This window comes from Equus przewalskii, chromosome 13, assembly GCF_037783145.1.
Source record: "Equus przewalskii isolate Varuska chromosome 13, EquPr2, whole genome shotgun sequence".
NCBI classification, from domain to species: domain Eukaryota; kingdom Metazoa; phylum Chordata; class Mammalia; order Perissodactyla; family Equidae; genus Equus; species Equus przewalskii.
The window spans coordinates 59335633-59361127 of NC_091843.1; the positions used below are offsets into that span (position 1 = coordinate 59335633).

Sequence of the window (25495 nt, forward strand, 5' to 3'; positions counted from 1 at the left end):
CCTTGAAATACATCAAGTTCCAATATTATTCCCGAGTCAATCCTGGGTGTTCTATTCCTGGGTGACCTATTTTTCTGTTCCTAATAAAAAAAGTTTAAAAATCAGGGTATAAATATCCATATACTAATAACACGTTAGAGCATACCGACAGGAGACTAGCATACATCATGAATGGAAGCATTGCAGTGTTCTGTAGACTGCTTTTGGCTACACCGTAACATGAAGGTACTTTACTATGTTTGTGATAATGCATAATATAGCCTGCAGATGTCTTATTAGATTAAGGACAAAGAGTACATTCTGATAAAATAATTGATAGAACTTAACTTATTAGAAAAGTTGTTGCAATTTACTTCCTTTAAAAAATCTTCACTAACTTTTACTCTTTTTGAATTTAGCTCTGAACTATGTGGGCATGCTGAAAGTTTTCATTCTAATAGCATTTGACTTTAATATTTTTTTCTCCAGCTTCAAAGCCCAAGGCGTTATAGATGATGTTGTCAATAGCGTAATAGACCATATACGCCCAGGTCCTTGTCGCTTGGATTGGGACAGCTTAATGACTTCACTGGATATTTTGGAGCATTTTGAAGAGGTATTTGTTTAGAAACATTACTTCAGAGTGTGTGTATGTTTGTGGGAGAGAGAGAGTGCAAGCGAGCCTGTGAGCGTGAGTATGTGTACACACTTGTATTCATCGCTTTGAGAATAGGTAGTCATGACAAAGAGCTCACAGGGGAATCCTTGCTGCCTTTTAAAAAGCTTGAGTTTCCATGTATTAACTAGTGGAAGTGTTAGAACTGAGTTTGTTTTCCATAGTACCTCTGCCCTTGCTGCTTAAGAAAATTGTCAGAGTCTTTAATTGTAAAAATTTAGTTGAGGTTCTGAAATCTAAAATTCTGAAAACACCACCGTCATATTCAGGTTTCTATGTAATTGCATGTAGGTTTCTCAATAACATTAAGCCAAAGTCAAAGACCAAAGATAAAAATGCCACCTTAGGCATCAGAGAATTATGTAACCAAAGTGGCTTCCTCTCTTTTTCTATTTTTGTTAATTCATTTCTTGCCATGTTTGAATTTCTTTATTGAAACATTTGATATTTTAGTAAAAATATTTGTGGGTTTTATCTTAAACACCTACAGTCTACACAACCTGCTTCCACGTGGAATATCCTATAGGATACAAGGTGACTGTATTGAATTAGAGATTTCAGTACGAGGTAACTTACCTCTCTGTATGTATATTGATTATATATCTTCTTCATGTCCTTACAGTAGCAGTCAGATTTAGAATAGAGATCTGAACCTGTAAGAATCACTCTAAGAATTGTTATTAAGAATAACTATAAAACATCTTAAATGAGTATTGGCTTGTTAGCCAAGATTAACTTATGATATATGAGTTGATGTGTGGTTTCATATAGAAGTAACACCTGTTACCTGTTCTCTTTCAGAATTGCTGTGTGATGCGTTACACCACTGCTGGTCAGCTTCTGAATATAATTTCCCCGAGAGAGTTTGTTGATTTCTCCTACACTGTGGGCTATAAAGAAGGGCTCTTATCCTGTGGTAATGATCTCAAGACCTTATACTTTCTTTCAGTTTGTTTTAAATATTTGAGTTTTCTAGGCTGCATGTTTCTTTCTATGGAAGATTTATTTTCAACCTTCATACTTATTTTACAATCACTAAGCTTTACTTTCAAATGCTAGACCCTGGGAATTAAAATAACAATACCAAGGAGGATTTTGAAATCTTTCTGATAAGTGTTTATTCCCAGTTACATGGTATCCTCCAGGTCACAGCTAACAAATATGGATCACGTGCCTGCCTCTAAGAAAGGGAGCCAGTAAACAGATTTCCTTCTAAATCACTCTCAGAAAACAGCCTCTTAGTCATACACATAGAAAAAAAATAGACTTGGTATGTATTAGAGTATTTTTTCTTCCCTGTGCTGTATAATATTTTTCTTTTCAAAAGTAAAAATACTTCTCTTAGAAGGCTCCTGCTTTCTAAAATATACCAATAGGTAAATTAATATTTTTTTATGTATAGTATATACTTGAGTCGGCAGGTGTAGGTAAACATCTACTTGTTATTCTTAACCAGACAGTACCAAATTTGCATGTGGTAGTGCCTGTGGGGAGTGGCGGTGGTACCATAGGTTTGCTTATTGGCACCTTGAGGCCTGGTGCCAAGAGTTGTAGTTTCCAAGAAGCTACTAAGATGACATGATGTCATCTATTCCGAAGGGATTAGAACTTTCTCCATTACCTATCTACCAGCTTCCTGTCAGCATTGTACTTGGTAATTACCTTTTCCATTCTTCCATGGTCACTCCTGGGGCTTAATTTTCATCTACATGGATAGGAAGAAAAATATTTAAGCAAGAAATCTGATAATATTTTTATTTTTTATTTTTTTTGAGGAAAATTAGCCCTGAGCTAACTACTGCCAGTCCTCCTCTTTTTGCTGAGGAAGGCTGGCCCTGAGCTAACATACTGTGCCCATCTTCTTCTACTTTATATGTGGGACGCCTACCACAGCATGGTGTGCCATGTGGTGCCATGTCTGCACTCGGGACCCGGGCCGGTGAACCCTGGGCCGCTGAGAAGCGGAACGTGCGAACTTAATCACTGTGCCACCGGGCCAGCCCCTGATAATATTTTTAATGAAAGTTTTAGACTAATGTCAGTCATTGCTATTAATAGTGTTATTTTAAAATTGCCTTGTAGGGATAAGTCTTGACTGGAGTGAAAAGAGACCAGAATTTGTTCGTGGATATAACCATCCCTGTGGTTGGTTTTGTGTTCCACTTAAAGACATTCCAAACCAGAGTCTTTTGACAGGCTACATTCAGACAGATCTGCGCGGGATGATTCCTCAGTCTGCAGTAGATACGGCCATGGCAAGCACTTTAATCAACTTCTATGGTGATTTACGAAAAGTCTTAGGAAAGACATAATATGTTTAAACTTGTAGTTCTATGATTCCCTGAATCAACCATTTCTCTCAGCTGCATGGCCTGTAAAAATCATCCTTTCTTCTCTTCTGCCTAGTCTGTAGAAAAATTTGAGATGTTTTTGGTTTATTGTATTCCTAAAGTAAATAGCTATCTAAGAGAGGGCATTTCAATTTTCATAAACAGTTATCTGCACATTGTTTGGCATGGGAGTGTGTTAGAAATGGAGAGTATGACAAAAATACATCAGAAGTAGATACAATTCTTTGACCCAAACTCTGAAGGAATTGAATAGTACCTCAGGAGGAATATTTTGGCTGCTTGAAAATTAGAGAAAGCACATGCTTCATTCTGTTAGGTTAAAATCATCTATTTTAGAGCTTTATGAACATTTTGTAAAAGTTTTAATTTTTTTTAGAAGTTAAATATTAGCGCTTTACTTTTGGTATGCTCTGTGAGTTTGCCAATATCTTGAACTAAAGAAAAAATCTCTTCTCTGTATTTTATAAAGATGAAGTTCATTGTCAATTGACTTGCACTACTTTAGGTATTGAAAAGATCAGAAATAAGAATAGATATCATAGTAACTATAGACACAATTCAAATGCAATTCAATTTTGATAACTAGATAGCACTATTTTGTTGATATCTTTAAAAATATATTTGTATCTTTATATAAATTTATTTAAAGAGTCTTAAAAAGCATTTATGCATGAATAAGACAGTCCAAAAAACTGCCAAATATGTGCTGGGGACACCACATTGATTGGGCAGTAGTCTGGCTCGTGTGAAATGGCTGGTGGTATCCTGTATTCACTGGTAGAGAATCATCTCCTTAAAAGTCAAATTCAATGAGTGTTCTGTACGTGTTTCAGTTTTAAAAGTATCGCCCACCTCATAAAGTATTACTAAACTACATCATAAACATTCACAATTGTGATGTAACTTCAGTCTGGAGCTATAACAAATGCATTCATTGATTTATCCAAATGCCCAGATGAGTCATTTTATAACTAGAACGGACTATAATTCTATAATCCTTGATTCTCTGGCTGCCTTAAATGAACATTCCTAAATGATTTAACATTCCAAGTGATTTTTTGGCTTTTGAACTATCCACCTTATTTATTTCTAAAATGAGAACTTGAGGCAACTCCATGTGTCTGTGCAAATATATTTATGTTTGTGTGCGTGCACACATCTTGAAATCTAATTCAGCGTTCAATGTGAGTTCTTTATGTGTTTCATACTGTTTCCATTGTTTCATTTCTTTTTTTTGTTTGTTTGGTTAATATGGGGTCAAGTGAGCACTGGAAATACTTATGTGCCAGATAGGCCACAAAAAGCACAAAAGCATGAAGGTTTGATCTGTGTTTTACTTTACTGTGTTTTCCTAAGTATAAAGAAGCATAACTCATTGTTCTTCGGACCCATTTTGATAAAGTGGAAAAAGTAGAGCTGGTTTTGTTTTTATTTATATTTTTTTGCTCTTGGAGATGATGAGTTTCAAAAAAAAACAAAAGGTGGCAGCACCACAATATTCATGGTGAATAATCTCACAGCTTTTAGACTGAAAATGATTTGTTTCAAGATCTGACAGAAGCAATGCACAAACGATCCTATATTCTTAACTTGAAATTTATTTATCACCAATATCCTTTTCTAAATTGACTGTAACTTTTGAGTTGCTGGATTTCTCTGCTACTTTTTGTCTTCTTGCAGTATGGAAAGAAAGCTCAGCAATTAGCTTTCAGTTTCCCACAGAAATTGTTAAATGTTAATTTTGAATTCATCTATTTTCTTTTTCTTTGGTTTTATTAGTGTAGAGTAGGAGGTTTCTTATATTCCAATATTCTGTTTAGGATGGCAAAATACCAGCAGATGTCCAGTTATAGGGTGCCTGGATTGGGTAAGGGATTTGCGACAAGATTGTACATTACCATAAGGGCTATTATTGCCTGAGCTGGGTGCCCCTAATGGTAAATAAGCTGTCCACTCTCAGCCACTCTAATGTTCCCTTCGTGTTTTTCAATTTATACCTAAAACTAGTGATTACATAATCCACTGTTGAATGTGAACCCACTGCAGGTAAAAGGACTCTCGTGGAAAAATTTTCATTGCGATACCGTCATATGATGGATTGAAAAATTATATTTGAAATACTTGAAGTTTATATGCAGCTTCTGGATGGGACTTTAGATCTGCTGGCCTCTAGCTGTGTACTGAAAAAAAACAAACAGCTTTTTTGAGGTATAATTTACATGCTATACAATTTACTGGTTGTAGGTATACATTCCCGTGATTTTTTTTTTTTTTTTTTGAGGAAGATCAGCCCGAGCTAACATCTGCTGCCAATCCTCCTCTGCTGAGGAAGATTGGCCCTGAGCTAACATCTGTGCCCGTCTTCCTCTATTTTATATGTGGGACGCCTGCCACAGCATGGCTTGATGAGTGTTACACAGGTCCGTACCTGGAATCCGAACCAGTGAACGCCGGGCCACCTAAGCGGAGCAGGATAACTTAACCGCTGTGCCCCCGGGCTGGCCCCTACAATCCAGGGATTTTTTAATACATGTATAGTTGTGCAACCATCACCACAATCCAGTTTTAGAACATTTCCATACCCAAAAAGATCCTCTTGCCTGTTTGCAGACTCATATCGAACCAAACTTTTGCACAGTTGCCAGAGTACAGATGATGATGAAAAAGATTAGAGTAGGTTTTATTTGTTTTTTTTAAGAGTAGAGGTGTATTTGAGTGTAAGCTCAGGAACCTTGTGGTAATGTATTAAATAGATTATTTCAAACGCCATAATTATACAAAAATTTAACAGTATGGATTGGGATTAATATTAATGTTAATTGAGCCTACTGTTTCCTATAGCAGTGCTGTATAATAGAAAAATATGAGCCATATGTGTAATTTTAAATTTTCTAGCAGCCACATTGAAAAAGTAAAAAAAAAAACAGCTGAACTTAATTTTAACAGTATAGTTTATTTAATCCAGTAGATCCAAAATATTATCATTTTAACATGTAATCAATGTAAAAAAATCATTAAAATGTCTTACATTCTTCTTTTGTACTAATTCTTTGAAATGTGGTGTGTACTTTACTAATTTGGACTAAGCACATTTTAAGTGTTCGTTCTCTACATGAGGCCAGTAGTCTATATTGAATAGCACAGTTCTATAGTATATGTATTAATTTGTCTTTCTGTTCTATAAAGTAGAGAATTTCATGGAATTTCTCTCTTAAATACAAAATCTTTTCTGGTCTCTGGAGCTTCAGTGCTTGCTAAATGAGGACTTCTGACCATGAGAAATAAATCAGTTAGAAGTTATCAATAAAATATAAATTACAGCCCAAAAATATTTTTCTTTAAAGATAATTAACGTTTCATAGAGCAGTTAATGAAATGAAAGAATATAACCTGCCTTGTTGTTATGTGGTCGATTATTTTCTCTAGCTTATAGCTAGTTTATATTAGAAATATTTGTATGTAGGAAATACTTGGCCTAGTACTGGTTTCAGTACGTGATCTCAGTTTTCTAAAGGAAATTAGTTTCCTACAGGAAAAAATAATTTATCATAAGTGGTACTTTTGCCTGAAATATTATAACTCTTGATTAACCCTACATTACTCAGCAAAAATAATTATAAGAATTTAGTGTTCTGCAGATGCATATAATGTAAACTGCTAGAGTATTAATGAGAGATTGTAAATGTTAAAAATCTTTTCATTTCATTGTTCCTTGAAGTTGAATATATTTGAAATATGTATAAAATTATCTCCCAGTAAAAAAATTTTCTTTTTTTCTTTCCTCCCTCTTTCTTTCCTAACTGAAGGACATTTTATCAACACTCAGGTTGAATTAACATCTCAAGCTAAAAACCTGTAATTGAGGTTGCCTCTGGAGAAAACAGGAAAATATTGCACAATTTAAGTCCTTAATTGTCTATTGATCTTTTAGGTATGAGGAATTCCCTTTGATGTAGATAGAAGCTTTACCTGGTTTACTCAAGAGCTCGCTAGAATCTTCAGAATCAGTTATTAAAATCTAGTTTCTTTTAATTAAGTGGACACTGTAGCTGTCTCAACCGTATGGATAAATTAATGGAACCCAGAGAAGTTAAGGGACTTGACCAGGTTTCTATTAGAAGCGTGTGTCATATAATTATTTGTCTGTTGATTTTCCCATGTCTTTCTTATTCAACTTCTAGACGTAGGAGATGGAGGGAAATCTGAGCATAGAAGTAACATTAGATTAATCCCAGAACACAGGTAATTGCAATGATAATTTCCTCATTATTTTCTTGTTTCCAAAGATTTTACCTGTACAGTTGAACAAAAATTGATGTCTTGTAATTCAATTAAAGCTATACTGTATAGAGATTTTATTTTTTAAGAAGTTTGTAATTCTTTTGTGAGCCAATACATAAAACTAGAACCTTTATTTAACTACAAGCATGTATTAATGTAAATAAAATGTGCATTTATTTTTAAAATTGCTATGAAATGTCAGAATAAAATTTCTAGACACTCTTATAATTGATCATTGATGCTGTCTTTGTAAGTTGTTTTAACCTTAACTACTGATAAAAAGTTTCATATATCTGAAATTAAAGTCTGTAATTTAACTTCCTGAACTCGTACAAAAGAAAAATATAAACTGGAAATAAAGATTAATAACGCACATGCTAATCTCCTGCCAATGTCTCATACATTAGGGACAGTACTGGTGAATCTTGATTTGCTATTATATAGCCAGGAAGATGATGAAAGTATTCTGTCCTATTACAGTAACATATGGACAGGGTTTGTTGTATACACATTTAAATAATTGTGATAATTTGATTAGGAATTGTGATAACTTCATTTGGAGTTGAAAAAAGCTGTAAGTGATTACAAAGAAACCCTTGATCTCTGTTCTAAGAAAGCAATTATGGATGCTGTGGGCAGTATGCAATAGAAAATATGACTGTTAAGTGGTTTAAACAAATAGGGAGTTATTTTCCTCATTGAATAAAAAATCTGGATATGGGTAATTGTTAGTGTTTATCAGCTCAAGAATGTCAGGGCCAGTGTTTCTACAATTCTCTTCATCTTTCCCTTTTAGTGATAAGGTGACTGACTAGCCCTGGAAATTCCATGTGCATTCAAGTCAAGAAGAAGCAGGAGAACGCATGGCACCACTCATCTGTCTCTTTTACCAGAAGGGCAAAAGCTTTCCTAGAAGCTTCCAATAGCTCTTCTTTCCTGTAGTCTGGGTTGCATGACTACCCTATGTGTAAGGGTAGCTGGGAAGGCAAACATAAGGACATCCAGCCTCTTGGAGGGATGGTTGGTAATGACTCTGGATAGCCAGCCATAGCATTTCTCGATGGATCAGCTCTGGGAAGTGTGTATAAGGCCCTTCAGATGTCAGTTGGAAAGTGATAGACTCCCAAAATAGAAATGAAATTATCAAAGTAGTCATTCACTTCTTTATGAAACATGTATTGGGCCCCTTCTACATGGCAGACACTATATAGCTATCCTTAATTGAGGTAACAAGGTGATGGAGCTTCCTTTGTAGGTTGTTAATTAATGGTTGGTATCACATGGCATCCAACATGAATGAACTATGTTTATGTTATACCGTGTTTCTATTCCTCTGGAGCAAAGGGTCCACTATGGAAGAATGCTTCTATAGCCAGGAGATGACAGAAAATTGCTGGAAAATGTGAACTGCAAATGTGTCTCAGGAGAGAGAGGGTGGATCCATACTTCTTGTGTTATCAGCTATACAGCTGATTTGTGAGGTGTAATAATGGAGGAAGCATAGTGTACAAGTACCAAAATAAGCTTTTTACTCATTATTTAGATGGTATCCTTTTTTAGGAGCTTTATACCTTCCTACTTAGGTTTTGCTTTAGTGACATCCCTTAAATACAAGGCACTGGATTTCCTATTAAAAGAAGTAGTCAGGGGCCGACCTGGTGGCATAGTGGTTAAGTTTGCACATTCCGCTTCGGCGGCCCAGGGTTTGCTGGTTTAGATCCTGGGTGTGGACCTATGCACCGCTTGGCAAGTCATGCTGTGGCAGCTGTCCCACATATAATGTAGACGAAGATGGGCACGGATTAGCTCAGGGCCAGTATTCCTCCAAAAGGAGGAAGATTGGTGGTGGATGTTAGCTCAGGGCTAATCTCCCTCAAAAAAAAAAAAAAAAAGAAGTCGTCCAGAGATTGTGCACAACCGGGTTGAAATAATCATGTTTCATATAGTCAAAAATGGACTAGTTACAGGTGGGAGAGGCTTTTGTTTTTCTCTAAAATTTCCCTCAATTCCCTCAATCTAGAAGTCATTGTTTAGGATAAGTGTATCTGCTCAACAGAGCAAGGATTTTGGATCTAATGGTGGTTAGTAACAAGCTGCAATTTTGAGGGTAAGCTCTGCTGTCATATATCCCCTTCCCCTCAAATATTTCACAGAAACCCTCACTGATTGAGTGGCCAAGCTCAAGAGAGACTTTCAGATCTTTCTACAAATCGTGCTGCTAACAGCTTCTTAGGAGTGAACATGCAGTTTTTCCTTTTCATCCTCACGTCCTGGAGGTTTGAAAGCATCATCATGAAGTGATCACTGAAGGTCATTTGGCCCAACAATTCCACATTAGAGTTATTTCCTTAGGGTAGATTTCCCCAAACACAGAAAAGGCTTTATGTAGTGTTACTGAGAAAAGAAAAACAACTGAGACTGGATTATTATGCAGTTATCATAAATGTTTGTGAAGATTATGCAAAAATGCTTGTGCCGTAGTGATGGGTAGATACAAAAAAGTTGCAATATAATTACAAGTCTGTAAGAAAAAATTCAACTAATGTTAGAAAAAAAAGACAATGCTTGTCTTTGGAAAGCATTATTATGGTAATTTTGTACTTTTCTGGATTTTCAAATTTTTATAATGAAAAATCAGTTTTTATATGAATTGTTGTGTTTACCTCGTATCCAGCGAATTGATCTTCCAGGAGTGGAGAGCATTGGGATAGGAGATGGGCAACCCAGATCTATTCTCTTCTTAGCCACTAACTGTGATTTTAGATAAGTCAATACCTCTCTAGGTGTCACTTCTCTTTAATAAAATGAGCTTGTTGGATTAAATGATTACTAAGTTCCCCTTTTAACTTTAATGACTTTATGAATTTTATGAAATCACTGTATAGTGTTTAAAAATGCTATGAAACTCAAAGTATAATTTTATCTGAGAGAATGGGAAAACACTCAAGGACTGATTCAACTTTGAATTTCAGATGTAAGGAAAATGTCCATTGTGTCACTCTTGAATTGTGGTAACCTTTCAAATTACAGAATACAAAGTTTCGATGGGCTCTTAGATGATTTATTATCATACTTTACATGCAAATTGCTTTACAGATTTTCCAGCAGCAAGGTATATGCTTCTTTTGGCATGTTCTGACACATCTGGGTGAATTTACACAAAGTAACATTGGCTCTCACTAAGGTCAGTTTCAACAGGTAGTTTACCAACATCCATTTTGCCTCATGTCACATATTCTTCGTTTATGTTCCTGGGAAATACCAAAAAATGAGCATGTTTAGTCATTTAATTGGGTTATCCAACCACAGTCCAAGAAGAAGCCACAGTTGTCTGTGGCTCTCACGTTGTCTGCCCTAGGCTTTGGGCAGCTGAGAGAGCCAATGACTCTGTTGTGTCCCATCTGTAGGGAGTGGGGACTCACTCAGTCCTCGCCACTGATGAATAATATGGCAGCTCAATCGAAAGCAAATGGGCATGATTTTGATGAATTCTCTACAAACATTTTCTGTATTTACATTTATGGCCAAGTCAGACTTACATGTTCACCTAAAAAATATTGTAATATATCATTGTATTAAGGAGTCAATAGCACCATTTTGACAGGTTTTAAAAATGAAATGTTCACAGCTCCTTTTCAGTACTTTTTAATCAGAAGTTGAGAAGGTAGCCTATAACCTTGGCTGTGTTTATACTTTTTTTTGTCCTCCAAATCCTACCTGCACTTGTTTTTGGCTAATGACTTGCGGTCTAAACTACTGGAGATGTAGCTTTCCTGTATATAATGGTATTTCATTAATCTCATTTTCCATGCTGCTATTGAGCTGCTTATGTCCTTTCAGTCCAGGCAACTTTCAGCAACCCAGGAATACAAATTTCTCCTTTAGAAAAGCTAGAGAAGCCATACCAGATAATATCACATAAGCCTGAAAAGCCCTAGTAGGAAGTATTCCTCTCTTGAAGCCTGCTAACTTGTGTTTTCTGTACCCTCGTGTCTTAGCTTCTCTTCCATCACTCAGATGATAGTCAACCTTTGTCCCTTCTTTCATTTCATTTGCCCTAAAGAATAATGCAGCCATTCACTAATCACAGACATTATCTGAAAGAAACAAAGTAGCAAGACAACTAAAAGTATATTTCCTGTAATGTGATTCTAATTGGTATTTTTTAAAAATAAGTTTCTTGAAGATGGATATAAAATACTGCCATCAATGAGTGATATAAGAAGGAATTTACGGAAGGGTGTACAAAGGAGCAAAAAGTCAAGATGAAAAATAAAGGACTTGACAGGACCAGCTTGATGTTTGGGGAAAGCAGTTCTGATCTGAAAATTTTAAATCTTGTTGTCTGAGAGCTTTTTTGTACAGGTTATCTTTTGAAGTCTGAATTTTCAGGTATAATTCTATCTCAAAGGCTGTGGGGATTGCCCTTTCACGTCAGATCATATAAAGGGTTAAAATAACTATGACAGAAGTGACCTTGACATGGGCCTTCGCTGGCAAAACTTTCATAAGTAGTTGGGTGATTTTCTAGAGTCACAGGCAGATATTGAGATATTGGAGTTTTGCAAAATTTACTCAGATAATCACTATCATTGTTTACTCTGCTATGTCAGTGGAGACCTAGCCAATGCAGTTTTCGCTTTTAGTGACAGGCTTTGCTTCAACAGGTGACTTGCAAAAATGTCTTTGATATGTTGAGTGATTTTTATTCTGCTTAGAGATGCACCAAATTATCTAAGTATATAGGAGATCACAGAGGGCTAGATGCTCTGAGGAAATGCTGCACACATTATCTAACCAGAATGAGAAAGGACTGAAGAGGTCTAATACAACTTTGCACAAGATCTGAGATTCTTCTGCAGACTTAGCAACACTTTCCTGTGTATTTCAGCCTTTCACACCCAATATTGTTCCTTCACCACTTTGCCTTGCGTTTCTCCACTCTGTAGATTTCTCAACCTGGTGTGACCCCTTCCTCCTCCCTATCTACAAAGATTCTCCCCATCCTTCAAATCCAGCCTGTGTTCCCCTGAAGCTTCCCTTGATCATTCCAGGCAGAAAGGAGCTTTTCCTTCTTTCTATCCTTCGAGGGCTTACTGCTGGCCCGGATTTAGCACAGTCTATATATGTACACTTGTTTTTTTTCTCTCCAACTACAAAGCTGACTCCTAGAGGAGTTTAATTCGTCTCTGGCTCCCTCATTGTACCTAATTGTTTCTCAGTGAAAGTTTACTGAGAAAATGGGTTCCTAGGATGGGCTACTCCTGGGAAGCTTCAAAATTAGCAAATCATTTCCTTAAAGTGTGCTTGCAATGTAGGCCTAATTTTCCCTAAACTACACTGTTTAATTTATGGTGCTAAGAGGAAAATTAGCTGTTGACTTTGGTCTATTCATTTCTAAGGGAATCAGGTAACCCAGATATTGAGACAGACATAGAAATGTTAAAGGCCATTAACAACTGCCTTCAAACTGAGCAATCAAGAAAAATGGGCAGGTGGGGGATCCCAATTTACATTTTTTCTTTTCCTTCTCCAATTCCAGTAAAGTCTGTCTCCTACACACATCAACCATGAGGAGCTAGCATACGATTCATCTTTTTTCCTGAGTTCTACAGTTCTGTAAAACTATAACCCAGTGGCTATGTATTAATTGCTGCAACAGTTTAAAGAAAACAGTATGTCATTGAATTAGAATCATGATATAATTTTAGGTATTCTTAATAAGCTGATAATAGGTTTTCTACTGAATATCTCATTTGTAACCTTTTGGCTACAGATGTTCAAAGTCAAATACAAAGGTCATGCATGCCTACATTTCTCAATATCTGGGTCACCTGCTTCCCTTAAGGCAGATAGTGCGGAATGAATAATTTCCTTGTGATAGAAATAGACTAGAAGGGGCCTTCTTGGATTTCTAGATATATAAAAAAAGTAAAGGAAAGAATTTACTCATGGCCTTCTCTTTTCAGAGAAATGAAATACATAATACTCAGACAAACATGTGGTTTGGAAAGTAGCTTTCTTACATAAAAGAATTGGCTGTTTGCCTGTTTCCTGAGCTGTTGATGAGCAAGTCATAGTCATAGAATGCCACATAATGAAGCACATTATTTCCTAAAAATGATTAAGTGAAAATCCAATTGATATAAATTACTTGAGAATATTCTGAAGGATTCAGAACCAAAGGGCTCTCTATTTTCTTAGCTTACTAAGTAACAGCTGCAGGTTAACTTAAATGTGAGCAAACCCAATGTAAGATATCATTTATGTGATTTTAAATATAAGAATCAAATTTCTAAAACATGCTCAACGTGCTAGAAATCTTTTTAATTCTCTCTTAACCAAGTCAATTCATACTCTAAATTTCTTTTTTCAGGAATGATGCAATTTTGAATTTTTAGTTCTGTAGTGAAATTTTACTGTTAGGTTGTACTTCCAGCACGATATTGCTGTGAGACCATCAGCAACAGAAACAACACTCTCATAACTTCCTAAGAAGCAAATGGGAATAAGAACTTTAACCTAAGGAGAAGAAATCTGCAGTAGATGAATCTGTATTCCTAGATGTCACCAAAAGGCATGGGGTGCCATGAAAAACCAGGGTCAACAATTTTGTTCTGTAAAGGGCCAGATAAACATTTTAGGCTTTGCTGGGCCATATGGTCTCTGTTGAAACTACTCAACTCTGCCCTAAAAGCAATCACAGACAATATAGAAATAAAACTTTATTTATAAAACTTTATTTATAAAAACAGGCTTCTGGTAGATTTGGTATGTAAACCACAGTTTGCCTGACTTCTGAAAACTCTTCTTTGGAGTTTTAAGTTTATTTCCTTGGGTAATTATGTGGAAATTACTTTTTAAAAAAATGCACATTGAAATTTTATATGTATACCACAAAAACCATAAGTAAAAGAATGATTGGCATTCAAATAAGAAAGAGTATAAACATTAGTCCCTAACTTGTTTACTAATAGTCTCTTTTGCCTGATACCCTTAGTTCATTGGGCATAAGGAATTACTTAAACTCCTGTCTGCTGTTCCCACTCAGTGACCTCACAGGCAATGTTAAAATTTCAAGGGAAACATAGCAACATCTGTTGGATGTGCAATGCAGCATTACTATTATGCTGTTTGGACCTAACTACTTAATAAATGGACATGTTAAATCATTCTTTTGGCTTCGGGCAGCAGGGGTGGGGGGCGGGGGGTGGGGACCATGAAAATATTACTAAGCGTGCACGAATAGAAACATCTTGGGAACTTCTGAGATAAGTAATAACCTTGACAATAAAAATGTAGACAAAATAATTCTTGAATATGCTGTTTGTAGTCTATGCTACTATATGTTACCTGCATGATAGGCTAAAAATAGGTCAAGTTAAAAGGCAGTTATGAGATGACAGTTTTCAATTTATAGTCATGCTTACTCATATGCTTTACAAACCAGATTAACTACTTTACATGTATCAAGAAAAAACAGAGAAAGGACAAACCTAGTAAATTTTTATCATCCACAACTGAGAGTCAGAATGAGAGGGCTCAGGGAAGACAACAGCTTTCAAACCTCTAATGTGAACCCTATTGTGTTCGAGTTGACTGAAATCATCTTTTAAATGGAAAATAAAGATTATTATTTAAGCTGACTGAAGATTAAATATCTGTCATTTTTAACACAATGAATCTTAGCAAAGATTACATGGATATAAATATCTCATAGCCATGGGTTTTCCAGGTCAATCTTCAAAATGTGCTGAAAACAACTATTAAGAACAGTGTGATTTTGCAGTTTTAGCATTGCTGTTTAGTTTCAAACTAAATTCTGGTCCACCAAGGGGCCCACGTTTCTCCAACCAGTCTGCGATGCTCCTTCCAGGGTTTTAGAAGATCTCACAGTCCTAGAGGGTGGCCTGATGGCCAGAGGCATGGAACAAAACATTGATCTGGGACGAGTGGTAGTAAACCAAGACATTGGGAAGAGCAAATGGTTGGTGGAATCCTATTTTTCCATTACTGACTAACAGCAATATACCAATATTCAAACAGTATCACTTTCAATCAGAGCATGGGAAGAGGTTTTCTCCCATTTGGCTCATTTGACCTCAACCAAGTCAGATGCCTGGAGTCTGCCCTAGAGCAATGTCTGATTCCTGCGAAGGAGTCTGTTTGCCCACATCGCAATGCTTCCATCTTGCCCTGGGTGGCCCTCTGGGCCAGGTGACAGGGACAAGGCTGAGTCTTGAAGGAAGTTAAAATCATGCAGTCAAGCCCTCTAGAGTACATCACAGAGAGTTTATGATAATTGGAATTTTAAACAAGCAAACGTAGATTAGTCAAGTTGGTTATTGCTCTCCAGGATAAGTATATAAATGCTTGGACTTTGTGAGCTGAGATTATATTATGTGATCTCAGGTGATACTCAGGTGATGCTGAACTTGGTTACCATAGGTGGGTAGCTGATATCTCTCCAGTGGTCTTCTGGGGTTTTTATTTCCTATTTGTTAAGGAGCTAGAAAGTCACCCTGAGTTGTGCCAGGGGAAGAAAAGGACTTTGAAAAAAAATTATAGAAAATTATTGAATACATTTTTGCTTATCATGTGATTATGAATATTATAATACCAATATTGAGATTACATGTGCATAAATGTTTAAAAAAAGCACTGAAGACACACATAAACTTTAACCATTAAGCAGTATTTAACCAGTAAATGCTCAAATGCTATCAACGACCCTGCTCAGGAACATATCAGTGATGAACATTAAGGAAATTGGAATATGACCTAATAGGCAGTAATTACAGGGATATTACAAATCCTATTATGTAGGTAAATGTCTGGAAACTTTTCACATCTAAAGTAGACCTAGATAACCAGACTGAATACTCTGCAATGACAAGTAAATTACATAATGGCATTGTAATTATGTAATTGACTCTGTTCAGTATATTTATGTCAATTATATGTGCAGTCAACCTTCATCAAGAAAAACCCAGTGCTGATTCACTTTGTTAACTTTTTTTTTTCATTTGCTTTGCAAGTACAATCCTAAAGCAGAATAAACGGTTTACTAATTTTATCCTTTGCCTTTTCTGGCATTTACTTTTTTTTTTCCAATTAGAAATGCAACCAGATGCTTCTGTGAAATAAGAACTGAAATATGAAACAAAATGGCTCTCTCTAAATCCTCAGTCTGTAGACAACCCACCAGCAGTTACTTTGTATGTGAAACTGGAAACAGGAATTGCTAAACATTCTAAATTACAAAATATGTTTAAAATACTATGTAATTGAGGTCACAGTAAAAGGCAAACTGTTCCTTTCTTTTTAAGTCTGCCACTAAAAATGGCTATAGAACCTCGAGGATATTCTAAAATAGCAATATGTAAGAAAATTCCAAAAGTCTTTTGAATCCATGTGTAATGGCAGTGTTGATTAAACTATTCTAAGGAGATCTAAAAAAAGCCAGCCAATGGTCTTATTCCCATTTTGGGATAACTGGGATAATATCATCATCCTCATCATACAGTCTTCAACAGGCAAATTTGGTATGTTTCAGTAGATTTCTAGAAAGAAATATTGCCTGCAACACAAAGATGGTGTCCAGCTTAGTCCAAGCCTACAAAATCCTATTAAGATTCTGTGTACAGTCCTTCTTGAATGGGGACACGCGCTTCGCCCACAGTAGATATTGGTATGCAAGAACATTATTAGCTTCATGGCAGTACTCAGACACTCTAACCTGAAGTCAAGATTCCAGGGCCCAAAGAGGGATGAGAAGGAATGTGCCCAACAAACAATTTAGCAGCGCCCAGGAAAGTATTGTTCTCTAAAAGTCAAGTTGGGAGCACTCCTCCTCTGAAGCACATGAATAAGTACAAGGGGCCAATGGAGTTTTTACTTATTTCAGTCTATGACATTTCTGAAGCATTTTCTTTTTGGCTTCCTACTCATCAGTGTGGAAAACTGAGGCAGCTGAAATCTAAGCATAGAAATTCATGTGTCATTTTGCTAAAAAGTACTCTAGACCAGTTCTGCTGCAATATGATAGTCACATGTGGCTCCTGAGCACTTGATGTAGTAAAGGTGGAACATACACTCCTGATTTTGAAAACTTAGTATAAAAATTAATTCAAAGTATCTCATTAATTTTTCATATGACTATATATTGGAATACTAGCTTGGATATATTCGATTAAAATAAAGTTTATTTCACCTGTTTTGTGGGTTTTTGGACTTTTTAATATGTAGCTAAGAGAAAATTTAAAATTATGTATGTGAATTGCATCATATTTACATTAGACAGCACTTGTTCTAGACAATTTCTAGAGCCATATTGTTCTAATTTCTACCTTAATTATGTATCTGTGGGACAAATGAGCTCTTACAGTTTGAGAAAAATCACTGAGATTCCAATTAGGCTTTGTAAATGAAGGAAATAATTCAAGATTGTCCTTATTTGTGGTAAAAGTCTAGTTTACCCTATAGATCTGAACTTATCTGAAAACAAAAATCAACAATGTAATATAATAATTGTCAGCTCTAAAATGCAAGACATAACTTATTGTTCTCTGCTGAAATTCCCTTAATTCTTTTGCTTTGTGACTATATTGTCAATTAGGGGTAACATTATGAAGTAGTTTGTCAAATTAAGGCTCTATCTGCAATAGTCTACTGTTATTTAGCTAAGTAGTCTTTGAGATAGATAATATATCCAATTTTGACAAACAATATAAATGTTTCCTGTCTTTTCCAAAATGTTAACCTAATTGTCCTAACTTAGGTTGTCTTTCTATGAAATCAAAGATTGAATCATTTGACCGAAAAGATCAATTTTTGTGAAAGTTCGACTTGTTTTCCACTGAAATGACTAACTTAGTCACTATTTTAGGCATTGTCAGGACTTAATCTTTAACATACAAGTCAAAATTTAAAACTCCCATTGATTTTTAGAGGGTGCAATTTACAAGTTAAAAAAATAGAATTCCCTCACACCCCTGAGTCCTCACTGAGGAATAGAATGTGTACTCATGTAAACGGGGACGTTCTAAAGCACACATTGGCCCTGGGGTTTTGCAGTGCTGTTCCTATGGTCCACACGGCCAACCAATGCAGTCAGCCCTGAGTGTTGCAAAGATGGAACAACTGCCCTTGGATCAATAGGCGGCGGGGCTGGGAGGGATGATATGTTCTGATCTTCCAACCAATTGCTACTTTCTAATAAGACTCCTTTACCTCTCTTCTTCCCTTTTCCCTTTATATATGGGACAACATATGGGACACTTTTCCAACAATATATGGGACACATTGTGTATACCTGTAGTGTCTCATTGGGAAAAGTACACTAGGCAGTTGATCTTTTTAAATGGAAATCTTAATGCTTAGTGAAGAAGGGATTCTTAAAGGTTAAAAACAGTCAACCCTTTATAATAGCTAAAATGGGAATTCTGAGGGAGAATAATGGAGGAAGGAGGAAACAGGGAAGAAGAGAGTAAATACTCTCTAGTGGTTAATAAAAATAAAATAAAGCAAAAAATAATCTTACTCTGAGCCCAGATGTTGTACATTTAAGGGCCTTTTCCTCCATGTCAGTCACCTGTCAGGCCCCAACTATGGAAGATAAGAAGTCCTACCTCGTTTTCTTCTCATGAGAATAGTAGTAAAGAAAGATTTGTGCTTGGAAAGCAGAATGTCTACTGAGGTCCAATAGCCCCCAGAAACCAGAGGTTTAATTTCATTTTCCAATGTAATAGTTTTCAGGAAGAGCCAAAACAATTTAAGATCTCTTTTTTCGATGAGGATTCTTTAGGTGATACTCATTTTTATTGTCTATCATTTTGGTCTTTGAAAGTAATAATTTTTTAAAATTAAGGAAACGTACTAAAATTTTGACACATAATTGATTTGATGAAAATGTTCATTTCAACTCAACTAGAAATAAATCTCAGATACCTGGAATTAGTGTGAGTTCTGCAAGGGAAAAGTGTTCATATGAAAATCCAAGAAAATATTCTGAAAAAAATCATAGTAAAGTATTAGGTCTAACATTACAAGAGTCTCATTTGTCTCAAGAGTCTGATTTGCAATCAGTGGTTTTCTCTTCCTTTTTGTTTTTGTTTTTTAAAGTAAATAGTTACATTGTCTTAAATTTCTTGAAAGGAAGTTTTCAAAACTACATTGTAAAATGTGAGCACTTCCATTCCAAGTATGAGAGAAAAATATACTAGCTGTTCAGAAATATCTTCAGTTCATAAGCAGTGTATCTAGATAACAATCAATTGAAGGAAAAAAGGACTTTTATAAACCAAAAGGTTTCCTAACTCTGGTAAAATCAATAATGAATGATTTTATAACAGAATATTTTTCCCACTCTATTCAGACATTTTGGCATCTGCCTGTGGGGTAGATTTTTCTAAATATTTGAAACTTGGTAATTATAGAGTTTATCCATAAAAATATTCCTATTATTAAAGTTGTACAAACTCATGAAAAAATCTAATTTTATCTGAAAAATGACAAGGAGTCAATCTTTTTTAGTCTAAGTCCCAGACTTATCTCGTTTCCTTCCCTAAATTTCTTCATTACCCCCTAAGTGTTGGCCATCAGAAGGATATCTTATTAGAGAGCAGGTGAAGGAAAGAATAAATGTCTCAGTGTGAGTTTGTAAAATACTTTCTCCAGGATTGCAAAATGGCAGAATTTTGTGATAGAATATTTTTTGTTATTAGTAATATAATGCATATAAATAAGGACAAAGTAAAACAGCATTTTCCACACAACCTTTAGGGGCATATGGTTTCATGGTCCTTAAATGTGTGCTTCAATTTCTTACCATTATAAGTGGAATTTTTTTGCACATACCATACAACTGTAACCTATAACCATCTCCTTGTAAACTGTTTGAATGCATGAATGGAAAGGAAAATGTTGTGAATGTCATGGGAACATGTCTTGTACCACTACCTAGTATTAGCTGAGCAATATTTTAAAGTGCCTTGTGAAGGAATTACTGCCTTGTGAAGAAATCCGAAGGATGGAGGGTGACTAGGTTTTCAAAGCAAAAACAATTTGTTACTCTTTACTTCAAATATGTGCTACTGGTCCCTGAAGATGTATGTTTTTAAATGTTATGTCGTGTTTACTTGCAATTTCAAATTTAACTCATCGGTATTAGGTATCCATTACATACCATAAAAGACACTATTTTTTCATAAAGCAGTCACATGCATTGAAGTTAGGATTACCAACTGATACATATGTATTTTTTTTTTTGCACCTCAAAAACAGAATCACTATAGCGCATATCATGCTTCCATACCTTCCTTGCTGAAGGACAAAATGCATAAAATGCCAGGATTTGGCTTCCAGATTGGAAGGAAGCCAATTTAGTACTCTGGCAGGATCACATCATTCTGCTGAGCTCCAAATCCCAGAGCAGGGTTTTCTTGCCCTTCTCTGGGGGCTGCTGCTTCCTCCACAGTCTTCAGCTTCTCCCTCACTAAGCCCTCCTCTATTTCTGGGTCAGCCACCCTTATCCCATGCTCTAGTGCCTTGGACACCATTTTGGCGGCCTGGGCAGCATTTATATCAGCATCTTTAACCTTCTCTACAGCCTGTGCCTTCATCAGCTCAGCCTCTGCCCCCTCAGCTGCCATTTGGGCCCCATCTCCTTGAACTTTCACTCCTTCTGGAATAGCTTTAACATCTTCATTGCTGTCCTGGATTGGAGATGGCTCTCGGCTGGACTTCTGGCTCTCCTGGACGCTGCCATGGCTGCTGCTGGCGCTTCCCAAGCGGGAAGAGGCCACCACGGCCTTCACTGCTGCCTAAATGGAAACAGAAAAGGGTCAGGTGTTGCCTCCACTTAAAATCCCAAACCAGAGCTCAAACTCAGCATTGCACTTAGGGAGTTTGTTTTATATGTTACTGTTCAGGTTTCCAAAGTATATTAGCCCAAGATTGTTGAATGAAAACTTGCTTGGAGAATGAACAGCAAAATCTCTTTAATCTGAGACTAGTGTATTTAATCATCTGGACAACCAAAAGCCTGAGTAAAGGCATCTGCCCATCAATTATGAGTTTTCAAAAATTTTAGATTGTGTTTCCAAAAGTATTTGTTTCATAGAACACTAGTCCCATGGATGTTAATAGGTATAAAGATTTCCATGGTCAAATTTATTTGGGAAATCCTGGGTTAGGTCAACCTTAATCTAGGGTATTTCAAGTTAATTTGACCAAGCGACCATTCAGATTTATTCAGTCTGTATCAGCCTGTAGGCAATGGCTGAATAGAACACTATTTTTGACTCTCAGTCATTCTCTGAGATTCCGTGCACATATAATTAGTCCTAAACACAACTGTGTAAGAGAAAAGCACCTAAATCTCTATTCCATATATAGTCTATTAAAAGAGATATACTTTTGGTGGATAATTTTCTGTATCATTTGAATTATTTTAATTTTTACCAAGTATGGTAATTATTTATCTATATACAAATTATAGTTTTTAAAAATTGTTTCCCAATTTTCACATATTCAGAAAGAAGACAACTTTCTGAATACATACCAGTTTTCTGAACGATGCTGTTCAAGTAGTTCAGCCTTAATTAAATGAGAAGCAGCAATAATATATTTGTTTGGTGAGTAAATTTCAACATACAACACATTTCCTTTTATTAACAGTCAGTTCTTATGAGAGGATAACAAAACTGTAAGTGGTTTTATACCAGCATTGTTGGGATTTCAAAGCAGAATTTTCCCTGTTATCATAGGAGATGAATAACAGTATTAGACGAAGAATGGCAAAATTATCTCTGATAGCTCAAGATAAAAGAGAAATCTTTTTTTTTAATAAAACAAAACAAAACATATTCCATCTTACCTTAAGCTTGCGCCGGGCATTGAATTCTTGGAGCTTCTTTTGAGCAGTATCCATGTGTACAAAATTGGCTGCTTTACCTGTGACCCATGGGTGCTGGAGAGCTTGGAAGGTAGTCAGCCGTTTCTTAGGATCCAAAATAATTAATTTTCTGACCTTAAATAATAAAGAACCATAGACTCCTTAGGGAGATTTTTATGATGATCTGGACTTGCCCCTCAGCTTGTGAACTTCTAGTTCTTATTCTGTCTCCCTAGGAGTACCACTCAATATACACTTTTAAAAGTTTTTAAAGCCCTCAGAGGTCACAGTGGATAAGAATGGCTTCAAGCAGCAGTAGCTGAGGGAGTCTGAGAAGACAGTGATGTGTGTCACCTTTGAGCCCAAACTGGCAGGCAGCTTTCCAACAGAGGTCAAAGAAACAGATCCTGGCTTGCCTGTGGACTGGAAGTTCTTTGAAGGAGAACTGCATCTGAATAATTCTAGGCTGGACTTTGAATCTCTTAGAATTCAGAACTTTAAATATATCTCAGTGGAGATGGAATCATTCATGCATCCACCATTCTTTCTGGGGGGATTAATGGCAAACAAAAGGGGTAGTATCATAGCCCTTATGATTATCCCCTGATTCTGGTTCTCTCTAATCCCTTAAAGGTACTTGAAAGAATAAGCCAAATGCTGGGGTAAAAGCCTATTTAGAATCAAAGTAAAGGTGTCAGTGGCTTGGGGGCATGATTTGTTTAAAGGACGGAATTCAACCAATGGCAGCCCATTCTGGGAGGTTTACTCCTGCTTGTGAGGATGAGCAGATGATAAATTGCTAGGAAGATCAACAATGAAAATAATCCCCAGCCCTGGGCTCCAAAGGGATGGCCTGGAATGAGGTAGAGACCATTTGGAGTCAGGAGGCACGTTCAAGCCCTAGTTATATCTCTAACTACTTTTGTGCCTCTAGACAAAGACCCGCATATGAGTTGAGTGCCTCTGGACACTCTGCTGAGCTCTTTTCTTACATGACCTCATTTCTACCTTAATTCCTTTGTAAATACATTCTCATATGCATATAAAATTTTTTGAAAACTCATCCAATCCTTTCCATAACCTTATAAATTTGCAACTATTCATAAATGAGGGGTGGAAGGAAGCTCAGAAATATTTAGTGACTCGTCAAAGGTCAGACAACTTGCACTTGGTGGAGGCTGTGTTCAAACTTAGATGTGTCTTACCTCAGAGCTCATCTTGTGGCCACTACTCCACAGTGCCTCCAAGGCAGTCAACCTCTCTGGCCTTCAGTCTGCTCATGTGTAAAATGAGGGGCTCTGATGATTTAAGGCTTAAGGTCCTTTCTAACTCTAATAACCTAAGAACTAGATGCAGGCTAACACAATCAGGCAGAAAGTCAAATGAAGAATAAGTATCTGGTTCTCCTTTCACTTCCTTTCAGTAACATTTGCAACAGAATTTGTGTTTGGGGTAGAGACAGTGATTTGTAGAGGGCAGAGACATGAGACTGCCCAGGCTTAAAATCTGAAAGGAGGTAGAGGGAGGAAAAGATGATTAAGAAAATGATTGTATAGTAGTAAATAAAAAATCTCATAGTGGGCCAGCCCGGCGGTGTGATGGTTAAGTTTGTGCGTTTTGCTTTGGCGGCATGGGATTCGCAGGTTTGGATCCTGGGCGTGGACCTAGCACTGCTCGTCAAGCCACACTTTGGAGGCATCCCACATAAAACAGAGGAAGCCTGGTAGAGATGTTAGCTCAGGGCCAATCTTCCTCACACACACAAACACACACAACAATCTGACAGTAATCACAGCTATAATCTGTTGAACGCATGTACTAACAATTTTATGTAAATGATATATAATCCTTACAACATCCTTGACAATTAGATATTTCCTTCCCACTTTCCAATCATCCTTTTCCTCTTCCTCATCATCACTATCCTCCTTCTCATGAAAATACAAAGGATTTATTGAAAGCCAATGTGTACCAAAAATTTACTTATGTCAACATCAATCTTTACATTTGGAAATATCGATGCACTGAATTGTTAAGAAACTTGCTGAAGGTAAGAGAGATCCAGTGACCTTGTCAGGATTCAAACCCAAAGCTTTGCCATTATCCTATGGCTCCTCTTGCAACTCGACCCCCCGACTCATCAGCACTGTAGCCTCTGCTGATGACAGAAGAGATGCAAGTTCTGCTAATAATTACACATTTATGGGGCTCAAGGATTCCTTTAATTTTGAAGTTTTATAACTTTATTAACCAACAGGAGACTTAGCTGAATGATCATCACAACTAATCTTCTTACCCATTTAATTTTTATTAGGGATGAAAAGAAATGGAAAGAGGGCTAAATAAGGGAGCTATTACTGAGTTACTTGCTGGTAGTTACTTAATATGTATTATATCCCTTAATTCTCCCAACAACCTATAGACAGGTACCAGTATCATCCCAGATAAGAAAACTAAAATGTAGAGAGGCTGGGTAACAAGCCCAAGGTTACGCCTCCAGATTATGAGAAAGGAGGCACTTGAATTCAGGTGTGTTAGATTTTAAAAATGCATGGTCTATTTCCTGATTCATTGTTTCATTCAAGAAACATTTACTGAGACTGTAGTATATGCCCATATGGTACTAAATCTGGGTACACATGCTTCGTCCTCTCCCAGAGCTTACAATCTAATTAAGGGGGATAAAGAACAATGTGGCAGAAGGAACAAACCAGTTGTGGTGAGAAGGGACTGCCAAAGGGGGAGCAGACCAAGCCACCCAGAGGATGTCAAATGGCAGCTTGGGCTTGAAGACAAGAGTTAGCCATGCAAAGAAGTATGTGTGTGTGTAATGATGGGGAGCAAGAGGGAGGAAGGAAGGAGGAAAGAATATAAGAAAGCAGAAGGAAGAGCAGTGGCCAATATGCAGAGCTACTCTGATGAGGGACTGAAAGTGTGGTGCACTGAAGTGAAGAGAGATCAAAGGAGAGTGGTGTGAAATGAGTGGCACAAAGGGTGACAGGCTCCAGACCAGGCAGTGGTGTATGGAGCTTGTTATAGATTTTGGATTTTATCCTAAGAGCCTTAAAGCAGGAGAGTGACATGATGTGATTTATTTATATGACCATTTCTCTGGATCCTGTGTAAAGAGGGTACTTGAGAAGGGCACAAGAAGAGGCAGAGAGACCAAACAGGAGGTTGTGGCAGTGGCCCAGTAGGGGAGGGAGGGGGTTTGGATTGGGACACTTGTGATGGAGGTGGAGAGAAGTGTATAGATTCAAGAGATGTTTAGGAGTGTGGGGACTGCCTTGAGGGAGGAGTTGGGATGACATG

General features: G+C 36.7%; 2 protein-coding genes across 16 annotated transcripts in view; one reads left to right on the plus strand and one right to left on the minus strand.

Annotated features, from left to right (window-relative positions):
- The window catches only part of STARD4 (StAR related lipid transfer domain containing 4), a 69995-nt gene that overhangs the window by 13426 nt on the left and 31074 nt on the right, over positions 1–25495 (plus strand). For 6 of the 11 annotated variants that reach the window (XR_011525646.1, XR_011525645.1, XR_011525644.1 and 3 more), the window contains exons 4-5: positions 469–595; positions 1457–1571. Coding sequence is in view for 7 of the 11 variants with exons in the window: in XM_070571311.1 (XP_070427412.1) it covers positions 469–595; positions 1457–1571 (242 nt within the window). In the remaining 4 variants the exon portion in view is untranslated. Of the gene's footprint in view, positions 1–468; positions 596–1456; positions 2591–2737; positions 7661–8989; positions 10111–25495 lie in introns of those variants that run through there. The other 5 variants (XM_008518809.2, XM_008518810.2, XM_070571309.1 and 2 more) reach the window with 3 other exon arrangements.
- Positions 10327–25495, minus strand: part of CAMK4 (calcium/calmodulin dependent protein kinase IV) — a 235822-nt gene continuing 220653 nt past the window's right edge. For 4 of the 5 annotated variants that reach the window (XM_008518812.2, XM_070571306.1, XM_070571305.1 and 1 more), the window contains 2 exons: positions 22166–22318; positions 10327–21110 (listed from right to left, as the gene is read on the minus strand). In XM_008518812.2, the coding sequence (XP_008517034.1) occupies positions 20670–21110; positions 22166–22318 (594 nt within the window). In that variant the 3' untranslated portion in view covers positions 10327–20669. The remainder of the gene's footprint in view (positions 21111–22165; positions 22319–25495) is intronic. The other variant, XM_070571308.1, reaches the window with a different exon arrangement.